This window comes from Lolium rigidum, chromosome 2, assembly GCF_022539505.1.
Source record: "Lolium rigidum isolate FL_2022 chromosome 2, APGP_CSIRO_Lrig_0.1, whole genome shotgun sequence".
Lineage (NCBI taxonomy): Eukaryota > Viridiplantae > Streptophyta > Magnoliopsida > Poales > Poaceae > Lolium > Lolium rigidum.
This window is the reverse complement of record NC_061509.1, coordinates 164,644,313-164,657,451: the sequence shown is the minus strand read 5'-3', so window position 1 is coordinate 164,657,451 and position 13,139 is coordinate 164,644,313. Positions and strand designations below refer to the sequence as shown.

Here is a 13,139-nt window from a genome sequence, read left to right as displayed (position 1 = left end):
AAGACTCCGCGACACGGCGCCTCCTCCTCCTCCTTCTCCTCCTCGCTATTGTCGATGGGCGGCACCAGGGTCCAGCGCGACCCTCCAGAGGAAGAGCCCTCGCCGCTATTGGCGTAGCGGGCGAGCTTCCCCGGAGGCGTCAGGCCCTAGTTCATCCACCGCCGCGCGCTCTGCTTCCGCGGGCCCTCGGAGCGGTTCCACTTCTTCCGCTCCGCCTCCGAGCGGATGACCAGGTAGCGCGGCGGCGAGTTGCCACCGCCAATCTAGCAGCCTAGAGCTCACGGATGCGCAAATGCGGCGACACTCAGATTTCTCATCAGAGTCACGGGGCAGAAGACGGCGGAGCGGCTGAGGGTTTTGAACCAAGCTCCCCTCCAGGGCCTGTATAAATAGGGGCCGCGCACGGAGTTTCTCGAGCCCCCAAGGATCTTTTCGGGCCAGGCCGCAAGTTCATGCTCTATTCTATGCAGCTTTTGGCCGCCGGAAAAATTCAGTTCCGGCAGGCATTTACGGGCAATGTTAGAGTTGCTCTAAATTGGTTGGTCCCTTCCTAGATGATTAACATGCTAAGAGCAGTGGCAAAGAACTAATCATTAGTATTTAGAATAGCAAATACGATCGCGAAACAGCTCATGAAGCGCAAATATATTATAGGATGTACAACAAGCACGATAGCAAAACAGTAGACGGCCACAAAAAATGGGTTTGAAAATTGCTCAAATGTATATATGGTATGATATGCTTCACAAAAGAAATACAAACCCAGAGACTATTTGAATAAATAAATGTAATAATGTATGTTTTACTAGCCTATAGTTGTTGTACAACAGAGCGTTTTGCTTCAGATTCAGTAATCTCCAGTGAATTTGTCTTATCTTCAGATGGACAAGTGTAAAAGACGCTAAAATAGACGCTTTCAGATACAAGCAAGCTTTGCTTGCTAAGGCTACAACAGTACAATCTAAGTATTGTTCAGCAATATCACCTGCACATGTTTTGTTTTCAGATTCAGATGTTATTCAACCAAGTTAATGAAAGTAAAATCAATTAGTGATGCAAACAATATATGCGAACTGGTTCAGTTGATGTGGAATTGTCTCACACTAAGGTAGTGCATGCCATCAATCCTAATTTCCCATAGGGGATGATTTACAACAATAACTATGAGAAAACTATAGTAGTACAAATTAATTGCTCATTTTTTTAACCAATAAACGATCATCTTAATTTTGTATAGGCAAATGTTGGTTCAGGCCTATGTTTGATCTCCAACTTTCCCTAAATAAATGTATGTTCACTCCCAAGAGTAAAAAATAAATTATTGGGAGTTCTAGAAAAAGTGAATCGCAAAAATGGTTCCAATACTTGTGTAAAAAAATTAGCCCTGCTATTGATCGTACCTCACAAATAATATGAACAATTCTTCATCTGTTATTGCTCCTAGCTCCATTCTTCTCTCCAAAGCAGTCAGCCCCCCACCATCTTTGATTGTTGTTCTTGCACCCCTGTGAAGAAGGGGACTTGGTTAAAAGAGAAGTACTAGAACAAAAATGATCTGGGAGAATATTTATTATTTTCATGTTCTCCAGAGGCAAATAAGAGAATATTCACAATATTAGGTACATCATAGTACTAAAATAAAGAAACAAAATAGAATGTCTTCTGCATATACTGCATTTCCATGATTGGTACTAGATTATTGAAATGTATCGTATGATGATCTGGAAGAGGCGCCAATCAAACCCAAGAAGCAAGTAAAACCACTATACACATTCACAGTGACCTGACCTGATCTACTGGAGGCTATGGTGGCCACTATGTTGGTATGAGTGGGCATATTGATTTACGAAGCTTGCATATATGCCATCTTTAGAGTAAAAATGACACACAAGCCTTCATGGTTGCTTTTTACAGTGATCGGTGGACCTGGACATGGGATGATACGTAAATGAATCCATGTATGTGACAAACATACCACTCACATTTGTTTTAAATATTTTAGTTAAAATGATAAAATTTAGCAAACGTATTCTCCCAAAAGGACAAGTAGTCTTTTTTGAGAGAAACAAGTACAGTCTTCTTGTAAAGAAATCAATGAATGCACTTTAACCTTGAAATAAATACTACATATTTAAGTGGAAACAGTGTACTTATGAATTGGCACGAGCAAGCATTACATCTCGAGGCGCTGAATATATTGGAATATAACTAAGCATAGACTATACAGCAGGAACTCAACCTTACCTCTTCAGCAGATGTTTAGTAAGAGCGTCATTACTCTTTTGGACGCAGTGGTGCAATGGTGTCCGTCCATGGAAGTCCTGCTTATTAATATCCGCGCCAAAAAGTAGCAGAAGCTCCACTACTAAAGGATGGTCACATTGACATGCTATGTGCAATAAAGAGCAGCCTTGCAGACAACCTTCCGGTTTCCCAGAATCCTCTATTCTCTCGCAAGAGGCTGGATCAAATAATCTCTTGTCTGTAACTGGCAGAACATGGTTAACGTCGTTGTTTAAGTCATCATATGTCATGTTAGGACTCGCATCGGCCAACACAAGAATACGATACACTGCTCTCACATCATTTGTCCTTATAGCTTCCAGTATACCAATAGTAATTTCATTGGCATCTTTGGCAATAAGAAGTTTGTCCACATACTGCATAGAGCATTTACAAGAATGAATTACAGAATGAACACTGCTGAAGGAACAACAACATAGTGAATAGTCTATATCATATCACAATCCATTCATGGAGATAAATACTATCTATCCTAAAAGGTCAGCATTACTTCACTGTATCTCTATGAAAGATTGAAGTCTTTTTTTTTTGAACAAAATATTGAATTCTATAGTCAGCCATTAGACTAATAATGCAAGTTGTAAATATCAACAGAAAGATTATCAGTCAAACAGGCAAGTCATCAGCGATCCATCAATTTTTGTTTATGTATTATACATGCAGGTTATCTCTCCCCTACAGCGCAGTTAAGAATTCAGATTTATAAACATGTCTTAATTTAGTGGTCTTCCTACCCAAGCAGGAAGAACCAGCCTCCAAAAGGCAAGAGGGTCACCCAGATTGGGTGGTAGCCCAGCTGGAATTCAAATGTGGCCTTCTTTTGCCAGGATGATAAGTAACTGAAGTGCCAGGAATCAGGTCACCGACTGAACTTTGCCTCCAACTTTAAGGAATGCCCAAAGATTACATACTTGCGTCATAGAGGATCCCCATGGTCTACTCTACAAACGGTTGCTAACTACATTCTGCAAACACAGGATGTCAAATTTAATAGCAGGATTGATCTGGATGTGGAATTGTCGTGGATATTAAATCTTATGCTAGCACATCAGACTGCTAGGCTTTTCCAACAAAAATACTGGATAACATATACTACATCAGAATAACAACCACTAGTGTCATGCCCATAAATGCAGAAATAATGCCTCTTGGAAACTTCAATCAGTAAATGCATGGCTGGCCATACAATAGTCTTTGAGAATATGACACTAGGCTTAGTACTAAAGACAGTACAGAAGAGCTTACCTTTGATTGTATGAACCTTTCTTTTATTGAGAAAGCATCAGTAGGTTTAGGCTTTTCCATGAACAGGATAGCACTATTTGACTCATCCATTCTGCATGGATACAAATTAATATTACGCAGACTGTCAATGTCAAAAATTAAATTAGACAGGATCACTAGAGAAAAGAGCAAAGTTGCCAGCACTCGTATCATATAGAAATATATTTGATGTGGTATTAGATTCAAAGAGTCATTTTCCATCTACTTGGTAGAAAATTAGAATAAGAAAACTAACAAAACTCAAAACCACAGGCCACAGATGAGGAACGAAGTAATCTTATTGCCCCCAGACAAGTAACTAGTAACTACTACCTCCGTAGGTACTTAGTATTTTCCATCTCGACTATATCAACTTGTCTAGCACGAGTTGCGACTAGTCACGATTTGTCTGCTTGTTGGTACCCAGCGACAAGTTGCAACTCATCGACTCGTAAACCTTGCCCCACCCCTATCCCCAATGGTCCTCTGCCCACCCAGATGTGGTCGACGGTAGCAACGGCGCCACAGGTGCTTCATAAAGCACCAGCACCTCTGCAACTCTGCTCCACTATTGGCTTCTATCTACAATGGATAATACTGATATTTCCAATCAAGAGCTTTCCCTCACCCAAAATTATTCTGATACTTCTCCATTTGTATCAGCACCAGATGCATATCAGGATACTGATAATGCAACTCCACAGTATACTGGGGTAACCTAGCTAATGCCTTGAGTACCCCCACCTATAACGAATTTCAGTGCATACTGAAAATTCAATAGAAATTCAAGCCCGAGTTCATTCTGTATATAAAAGAGTCCCAGTCTTCCAGAGAGCTCAAATATTTGTAAAATTTCTCAACATACATGTAAAAGTATAAATTATCTGTACAGTGTACACATGATCCATGTTAGCACAAACTGGTCGGCTGGGATATTAGTCAATCTACCACAGCTTGAAGATGGAGGTGTGGCTAGGATGAGAAATGCTTAAAATAAATGTAAGACAAGATATATCAACATACCCTTGATCTTCTTTCGGAAGCAGAGCTTCCCAAATGGAATTATTGTAATCATTTCCAAGTGCACGAAACAAATCAATAATTACTGGCTCCCATACTTTCACATCTAATCTCAAGGATCGAACCTACATCAAGTAAGACGATAAGCTGAACTGTTGAAACATTAACCCCGCTAATTTATAATCTTAAAAGCAAAAAAAAAAAACTACGTATCAAAAGCCCACAAGGTAGTATATATGGCAAAAAAAAATACCAAATACAATTGAAGGGTAGAGCTAGACCAACAACGTAGAGATCTTAAAGTGTAGTCCTAGGATGTTCCCAATACTAAATTGCACAAATCAGAAGTAAGTATAGCTTGGAACTACATGCATGTATCCTGTGCAAAAGACCACCGTCCGGGCGTTGTACATAATCTCTCTCGTTTAATTGCAACTGGCAATGCCTAGTTGCATTCTCCATCTCATAATCATCCATCACAGTGAAAAGAGCACGAGTTCTTCCAATTCAATCAGTGTAGATAATGATGAAAACCATGATGAGAACAGTAGATTCATAGGTTGATTACTGTATAATGGTGGATGATTGTGGTGCTAGGGTAAGTGCCAGTGGAATGGTATAGACATAATTAGAGAGAGAAACAAGAAACTAACAGGGGCACTGCCTTTTAATTAGAAGAAAGAGAATTATGATTTACAAGGTGGTTTGCTTAGGGGGCAAGGCTTCAAGCCTGGACTACTCCCCAAAGTAAAACATTACAAGAGCTACGGAGGCGAATTTCCACGTAAGTCAGGTCTATAGGCTATGGCTTCTGGTATGTGAGCCTTTCCGGTAAAGGCGTGGCGATTTGTTCGTAACTGCATGAAGGTAACGATTGATGGAGAACACCAGATGAAACAAGGAAAAGAGGCAGATCATTGCTTTATGTTCTGGTGGCCAGCAAGAATCTAGATCCTTTAGTTCAGATCTAGCATATGTAGTTTTCTTTACACCACAAAGATACTTTGCAAAGGATACCAAGTACTACCATTGCAGCAAAAGGAAAGGCATAGTTAACACGAGTTCTGCCAATCATCTTCCACAACGACTGTCGACTGGTGGCATTTGGAGATTGGACAGTAATATGCTCCTACTTTTATAGCTTTACACTACCGCTAACACTAAGTTAATGTTTCCAATCATTTCATAAACAAACTTTAGTGAAAGACAGGACCAACCCAATGTAATCACTAAGTAACATAAATACAGAGCTAAATATAGATTAGGATATTGCACCTTCGAAATATGGACTCCAAGATTCCTGTGAGCCCCAGAGCACTGAATACAAATCAGAATACCCAAGTTTAGAGATGCCCAATCAGGATCGGGAGCACGGCATTCTGCACAACAGTCATTTCCAGGGATAGTCCTGAGATGGTTAAGTGCATCATTCTGTGCCTCTGAACTTTTACTCTCTTCAAGAGATGCAAGGTCAGCGGAACTTGCAGAACTATGACTTTCTGCCGCTAGATTTCCATATGGCAGCTGAAATGAGATGAAATCAGGATAAAATCAGTATTGAACAGTACTACTAACTTGACAAGAATAAATTACATAAAAGCACCACATTTGGGACAGCCTTCTACTCTTGGGGCAGATTGTGACATATAAGGCTGATGATTGGGTTCAGTGGTTTTGAGACCATGCACCTACACTCTTTGATCCCCTCAAGCACTTAGCTTACGTGGGTTGAGCTGTATGATGTGGTGTTGGTCCGGTTTCAGACTTGTACATAACCTTCTTTCTATTAATGCATCAAAACACAATGTTTTTTTTTTTTGTGTTTTTGCGAAAAAAGTGGTTTTGATGGTAAATCTGACATGTCATGTGCACATGTCAGACCTCATGTGGCTCACAGGCGTGCCACACACCCAATGGAGAGGTGGCACTGCAACCGAGGTGTGGTTGATTTGACTCAACCCAAGCCCCACCGAATGCCTCTTGTGGCAGCGTGACCGATACACGGCCAATCCTGGAAGATGGGGAAGCAAAGGTGGAGCTAGCTGGATCCCTAAACGTTGTATGTGTAAATAAGGGAGCAAGGCTGCAGCCATGGAATCATTGAATTTGTCGAGGGTAGCAGTGCTGGGGGTGAAGGAGAGAGAGAATATACACAGGGAATCGTCCTACCACTCAACGGAGATCATCAGAAGATGTGGTGGTCAGAGTGGAGTGGCTTGGCATGGCCAGAACGCTGGCAAGGACGTGTGGGAGAGAGAGGTCAGAGGCTGAGAAGCGGGAACAAGAAAGGCTCAGAAGAAAATGAAAGATGACAAGTAGGCCCCAAATCCATCTCAACATAGAGTCCACATGAGCTAAGCTACGCCCAGCTCTGACATGCAGGCCCGATCATCAGCCTTATTTGTCAATCCTGTCACAAGAGTCGTGTTCTTTAGCAGCAATTTTAACAAGTGGTAGAAGTAGTTAGTTGTGTTTGAAGGTTACCCCAGATGTAGTGGTTTTATGTAATTTACTCTCCTACAAAAAAAAATCACATGCATGTAATAATACATTAAAATCAAGACAATCTTATGGCAGGCCAAACACTATTAACCTATAACACGATTATGAAAAACAGATGCTCAGCAGTTTTACTTCTACTAAACAGCGGAGTGTTTCTGTAGAATGTAACAAAAGAGAAGAAAATGGAGCAAACATGCGGTGGGAGCGGCGAATTCAGCAGTGATGCAATAACTCCTGTTATTTTTTCGATCCAGTCCTTTTGGTCAGCCTCTGTCTCCGCCTGCCATCAACAAAGTTAGAACCTATTAGTATCAATTATCAAGAAATATATGGCATCACTGTTCAAAAAATAGTTTATCATAACAACGTGTTTTTCTTCAGACCTTCAGAAATGTGTTTTCAATCAAATTTAAAATATGGGCTCTAACAGAATGTTCAACATCTGAGGGAGTTACAATTACCTGTAAAGTGTATGCCTTCATGGGAGAGATTACTCTGAAGCAAAATCTTAAATCATTTTCTTCTGCATCCATCTTAATTGTTGAAGTTCTGAGATTAATTGTACGACATGAAAGAGGATCGTCTCCCTGAGATGAAGCTTTCTGATTTAAGAATTTGAAACGACTAAAAACACCAGTCCCTTCAGTTGTTTGCTGTGATGCCACCCCTTGCTTCCAAAGAACAAAAGGTAAATGTAAAATAAACAATGTATGCCTCCTTCGAGTAAATTATAAAACACATCTATGGCATAACTTTAAACACCACACTTAAACAATCTATCACATCTTCACTATAATCACCAATTGCGCAGAAACTTTTCAGAGCATTTTACTATAGCAACATGGCCCTCGGGAAATCAATCCACTTGATGGGAAAAAGATATACATCAGTCTGAATCCTCCCATGGAGAAAGATTAATAACTCAACATAACCAAATAGACCATTCTAATTGCTGGAAGAGAAAAGTAGCAGAGTATATAAGTGCGATGAAAAACAGGAGCAAGGATATAAGCTACTTTAAAAACATAACATTCATTACAAATATCAATGAATTACACAAATATGACTGCATGAATAAGACGAAACATAAATTCCTACAAAATACAAGTTTACAAACTCATGCAAGCAAAATTAAAAAGCTCAGGAGATCGCCAAACTATAAATATATAACTGCTAATTAAGATTGCATACCGATTGTTTATTTACCTTGTTCCCATAGTAATACAGAGTCCCATGACTGTCAAGAACAAAATACCTCCGCTTCCACTCTCCTCGTAAATTTTCAGAACGCTTAAAGAGATAACCTTGTTTAATTATTTGAACCTGGTACAAAATATATGAGTTAAAATAGAATGAACATGGAGCCTAGTTAATTACAATAAGAAGATAACAGAGGAATACAGCCTCTCTAGGAATACAGCCTCTCTACGAATACAGTACTAGATTTACGTGTGTTGCATGTGTTATATCCAGTGTCTCTAGGCTTGTAAATACTCTCCACTTTTCAATGAAACAAGACGCAATCCTCTTGCCTTTTCTCGAGAAAAAAAAAAGAGAAGGATAACATAGGAATACAGTACTAGATTTTGAACCCAACATCATAGTTATATCTTGTCAGATCCCTCTTTCAGGAACAAGTGCATATACAAATCAAGCACCATATTAGAAAGAAAGGTCGCCGGCATTTGGACACATTACATCATACTATCTATTGGCGATAGGTTCTCTTCAAAGCATTACGTGGGGAAGCAATGAACAATTAACTACCTGGCCATTGGCAGTTGACTGCATCAAGGCTTCAATCTTTTTATAGGATTGAAGACCAACAACATGGATACCATCACCACTAGTAGATGTGTTTACATTACTAGCCATTCTCAAATTTGCTATTTCTTCTTGAGTTCTAAACTCTTGAATTCTCTTTGCAAGTTTATCTTGCTCGTTCATAGCCATTTCCTTTGATTGTTGTGCATATGTTAGAACCTGCATTAAGACATTACTGTCAGCACATTCATCGGTAACTTATGGATAACGGGTATTAGAATGTACATTATCGATTAAAACCAATATAAGGAACAATTACTGAACCTGGTGAATGAATGGTTCCATTTGGCTCAGTAGTTCAAATCCCTAGAACAAAGAAGATAATCAAGAAGGTCTCAAGCAACAAAGCAACGATAATCGCTTAAACTGTAGAGAGTATCCATGCCTGCTTAAAATATCTCAGATGGGCATCCATCACCGCACTTATTGATTCCAAGAACTCGTACTTCTTCTTTGCTTCAATGTTTGCAAGGGCGTGCACCTGAATTCCTTACATTGCAGGAGGATCATTGGCGTGTTATATGATTTCATAGCAATGCTAGAAAGAAGAAAAAATGATGATACATACTAAGTTAAACCGGGATCTTTCGAAAGCTGACTTGCCATTGTGTAAATCCTGTAAACATGGGATTAAGGAGCTGGGATGCACACTGCAAATCTGCAATTATATTTGACTATGAAAAAAGTTGTCATAGTTTACCTCTTCAAGTCCTGTCACTACTTCTGCTCTAGTCCCTTTCCGCACTGACACAAATTTTTCACGTGCCTGGAAGCAAGATAGAGATACGACATTAAGTAGGGCACAAATTGTATAAATTTAGAATATTAAAGAAAATGTTACTTAGGAATGGGCTGAATTGCTGCTTTATTTGTGGTGCACCACATGCCAACAGGAAGAAATAAAGAAGAAAAGTAAGCAATGACATAGCTAGAAGTCAAGACATTACCTGATCATAGCCCACTGTAGCCTTATCCAAACGCTGTCGACAGTCCTATATATAGGCTGAAATGTTAGCACACAATATTAACTTAACCCATGTGTTAATTAACTACATCAAAATCAAGACAGTCAATTAGGACAGTAGGGCAAGCATAGTCAAGGGAGCATCAAGCATTGAAAATAATTTTAAAACCATGTCAGATTTATTTAGTTATTGAAGTTTGGGCTCAAGGAGCAATTATTAAGGCATGAAAAAGAGGAACATGCAAGTGTGGGTCAGTGAAGAATAATACAATATTTTGGTTGCAAAGAGGGGGGGGGGGGTCACCTTTGCATCATGCAGATCCTCGTTAATAAATTGCGTTAAACGTTCACTGAGCATATGCTCAACCTGTTTGGAGGGAACAGAGTGGTAAGGATGTTACAGATATTCTGTTCACTGTAGTAAATTAGTATTGTTATTTTATTACTAGTTAAAAACCAGAACACCATACACCATGGACAAATAAAATTTGCCAGTTTCCCATAAATCCGTACATGAAGGTTTTGTGAGCCCAAATGGAGACTTCGTTACCGGACCAAGAATATCCTCTTTCAACACATAATTCAGGTTCTGGCTGTATGCAGGTGCATCAATGCCAAGTATATGAAAACATCTTCCAAAAGCTTTTTTCAACTGATTAAAGACCCTAGAGGCCTACTTAGAGACAACCTAGCGCTTCTACTGATGTATATTTGTCATTCCAAAAGGATTCCTTGGAACTTACAAACTAGTTAAGGCTCTATAATTGAGGACAAATGCTGATGTGGTTGAACGATTCTGTGGCCAACCTTCACCATTTAGCTGTTCGGCCTGCAATTGCGACCCTACAACCAGGGGTGTTCTACAATTTACTCGTTGGTAAAACAGTTCATATCTGACAAGATAACTTCTGTTTTTTCAGAGAAGAATGGAGAACCTTCTGACTGAAAGAGCAGAGATTATTGTATCAATATGAGGCCCACAGGGCATATATTACAAGACACGCAAACCCTACACAGTATGCAATAATACACTTGACATTATAAACATAATGGAAGAGAAGATTGACTCAAAGACCCTTTTGGCATTTCCTTCCAATGTTCTATTTCTTGCAACTAAAACATGTACAAACCTTCACAAATTTAGATATCCTTGGCTGGTAACTATATTTTCATGGTTTTGCCAATGCTCACGTTTAACTCCGCCTATGCCTTTTAGGAAAAGCCGGTCCCAAGCCCGGGTAAAGCAGGAGGGTTGTGATAGGCTTGGCGAGCGAACGTAAAAACCAGCCACTCCTATGGATATGAAACCCAATAGAATTTCGTTGGGCCGTAACCCTCTCAGCGACACGCCATATCGGAACCCGGGTGTGGTGTTAAATGAGCAAGGGCTGGGCCGCCACCGCCTTACTGGCGCGCCATATCGGAACCTAGATGTGGTGTTAAATGAGCAAGGGCCGGACCGCCACCGCCTTAGTGGTGTGCTACATCTTCGCCCAGATGTAATGTTAAGTGAGCAAGGGTCTTTGCATCTCTCTTGACAGATGCGAAGGGCCACGAAGCTAGCCGAGGCAAGTAGGTTGCGGGTGGGTAGTTGGAATGTAGGATCCTTGACCGGGAAGCTACGGGAATTAGTGGATGCTGCGATCAGGAGGCGTGTAAATATCCTTTGTGTCCCGGAGACTAGATGGGTGGGTCAGAAGGCGAGGGAAGTTGAGAATACCGGCTTCAAGCTTTGGTATTCAGGTTCAGTAGGTACTACGAACGGCGTAGGAGTCCTCATAAATAAGAGCCTTAAGGATGGAGTAGTGGATGTTCGGAGAAAGGGGGATAGGATCATCCTAGTCAAGCTAGTTGTTGGGAATGTTGCCAGTGCTTATGCCCCACAAGTTGGGCTAGACATAAGCGCTAAGAGTTGGCACCACGATAGAAGCACAAGCAACATGGTGAAGTACAAAGAGGCCACGAAGAATGCAAGGTGAGTTGTGAGTGGAGCAAGGGGGCGGGCCCATGAGGAGCTATATATGGTAGACTAGGTACAAAGGAAGGCGAGAAGGATATCTATAAGATGGCGAAAATTCATGAGAGGAAGACGAGGGACCTCAACAAAGTGAAATGCATCAAGGACAAGGCTAATCGACTTTTAGTGAAATATGAAGAGATCAAGAATAGATGGAGGGAGTACTTTGATGGGTTATCCAATGATGGGAATGAGGGCACTATGCCCAAGCTAGATGACTCCTTTGATCACACCAATAGGCATTTTGTGCGGAGGATCCAAGAGCTTGAGGTTAACGAGGCCCTCAAAAGGATGAAAGGAGGAAAAGCCCTTGGCCCTGATGATGTCCCAATTGAGGTGTGGAGAAGCCTTGAGACGTGGTAATAGTATGGTAACTAAGCTTTTCAACCACATTCTTCGGTCAAACAAGATGCCTGAATAGTGGAGAAAAAGCATATTAGTACCTATCTTCAAGAATAAAGGAGATGTTGTACTAACTACCGAGGGATTAAGCTTATGAGCCATACTATGAAACTTTGGGAGAGAATCATGGAGCATCGCTTGAGGAGAGTGACGAATGTCACTAAAAACCAGAGATCAAGGCGATTTTATAAATTATAACTTCGCCAACCTATGGAGAGATATAGGGAGCAGAAGAAGGACCTCCCTATGGTCTTCATCGACTTGGAGAAGGCGTCTGACAAGATACACAAAGTTCCAACAAAGTACATTACTCTCATCAGAGATATGTACGATCGTGTCGTGACAAGTGTTGGCGCAGGTGATAGTGAGACCGATACCTTCCCAATCACGATAGGACTACATCAAGGGTCAGCCTTGAGCCCATACATGTTTTCCTGATAATGTGGTGTTAGTAGATGAAACTAGGGCCGGCGTGAATAGGAAGTTAGAGCTTTGGAGGCAAACTTTGGAGTCAAAGGGGTTTAGACTTAGCAATACCAAGAGTGAGTACATGCGATGCGACTTTAGTGGTGTTGGTGGCGAAGACGGAGATGTCAGTTTAGAAGGAAAGATAGTGCCCAAGAGGGACACCTTCCGCTACTTGGGATCAATGTTGCAAAGCAATGGTGATATCGACGAGGATGTTTTCCACATGATGAATGGGTGGATGAAGTGGCGGCAAGCATCTGGTATCCTATGTGACAAGAAGGTCCCACAAAAGCTAAAAGGTAAGTTCTACGGCGGTTAGACCGGCGATGCTTTATGGGGCAGAATGTTGGCCCACTAAAAGACAACATATCCAAG

At 40.9% G+C, this 13,139-nt stretch overlaps 1 protein-coding gene across 2 annotated transcripts in view; it reads right to left on the bottom strand.

Annotated features, from left to right (window-relative positions):
* Nucleotides 1–689: 689 nt before the first annotated feature.
* LOC124692548 (ADP-ribosylation factor GTPase-activating protein AGD2-like) overlaps nucleotides 690–13,139 on the bottom strand; it is an 88,141-nt gene continuing 75,691 nt past the window's right edge. For both annotated transcript variants that reach the window (XM_047225944.1, XM_047225943.1), the window contains exons 5-20: nucleotides 10,182–10,244; nucleotides 9,861–9,905; nucleotides 9,614–9,679; nucleotides 9,482–9,529; nucleotides 9,299–9,394; nucleotides 9,178–9,219; nucleotides 8,857–9,072; nucleotides 8,296–8,412; nucleotides 7,551–7,760; nucleotides 7,283–7,369; nucleotides 5,863–6,111; nucleotides 4,591–4,712; nucleotides 3,550–3,640; nucleotides 2,245–2,660; nucleotides 1,401–1,505; nucleotides 690–985 (exon numbers count right to left, since the gene is read on the bottom strand). In XM_047225944.1, the coding sequence (XP_047081900.1) occupies nucleotides 982–985; nucleotides 1,401–1,505; nucleotides 2,245–2,660; nucleotides 3,550–3,640; nucleotides 4,591–4,712; nucleotides 5,863–6,111; nucleotides 7,283–7,369; nucleotides 7,551–7,760; nucleotides 8,296–8,412; nucleotides 8,857–9,072; nucleotides 9,178–9,219; nucleotides 9,299–9,394; nucleotides 9,482–9,529; nucleotides 9,614–9,679; nucleotides 9,861–9,905; nucleotides 10,182–10,244 (1,977 nt within the window). In that variant the 3' untranslated portion in view covers nucleotides 690–981. The remainder of the gene's footprint in view (nucleotides 986–1,400; nucleotides 1,506–2,244; nucleotides 2,661–3,549; nucleotides 3,641–4,590; nucleotides 4,713–5,862; nucleotides 6,112–7,282; nucleotides 7,370–7,550; nucleotides 7,761–8,295; nucleotides 8,413–8,856; nucleotides 9,073–9,177; nucleotides 9,220–9,298; nucleotides 9,395–9,481; nucleotides 9,530–9,613; nucleotides 9,680–9,860; nucleotides 9,906–10,181; nucleotides 10,245–13,139) is intronic.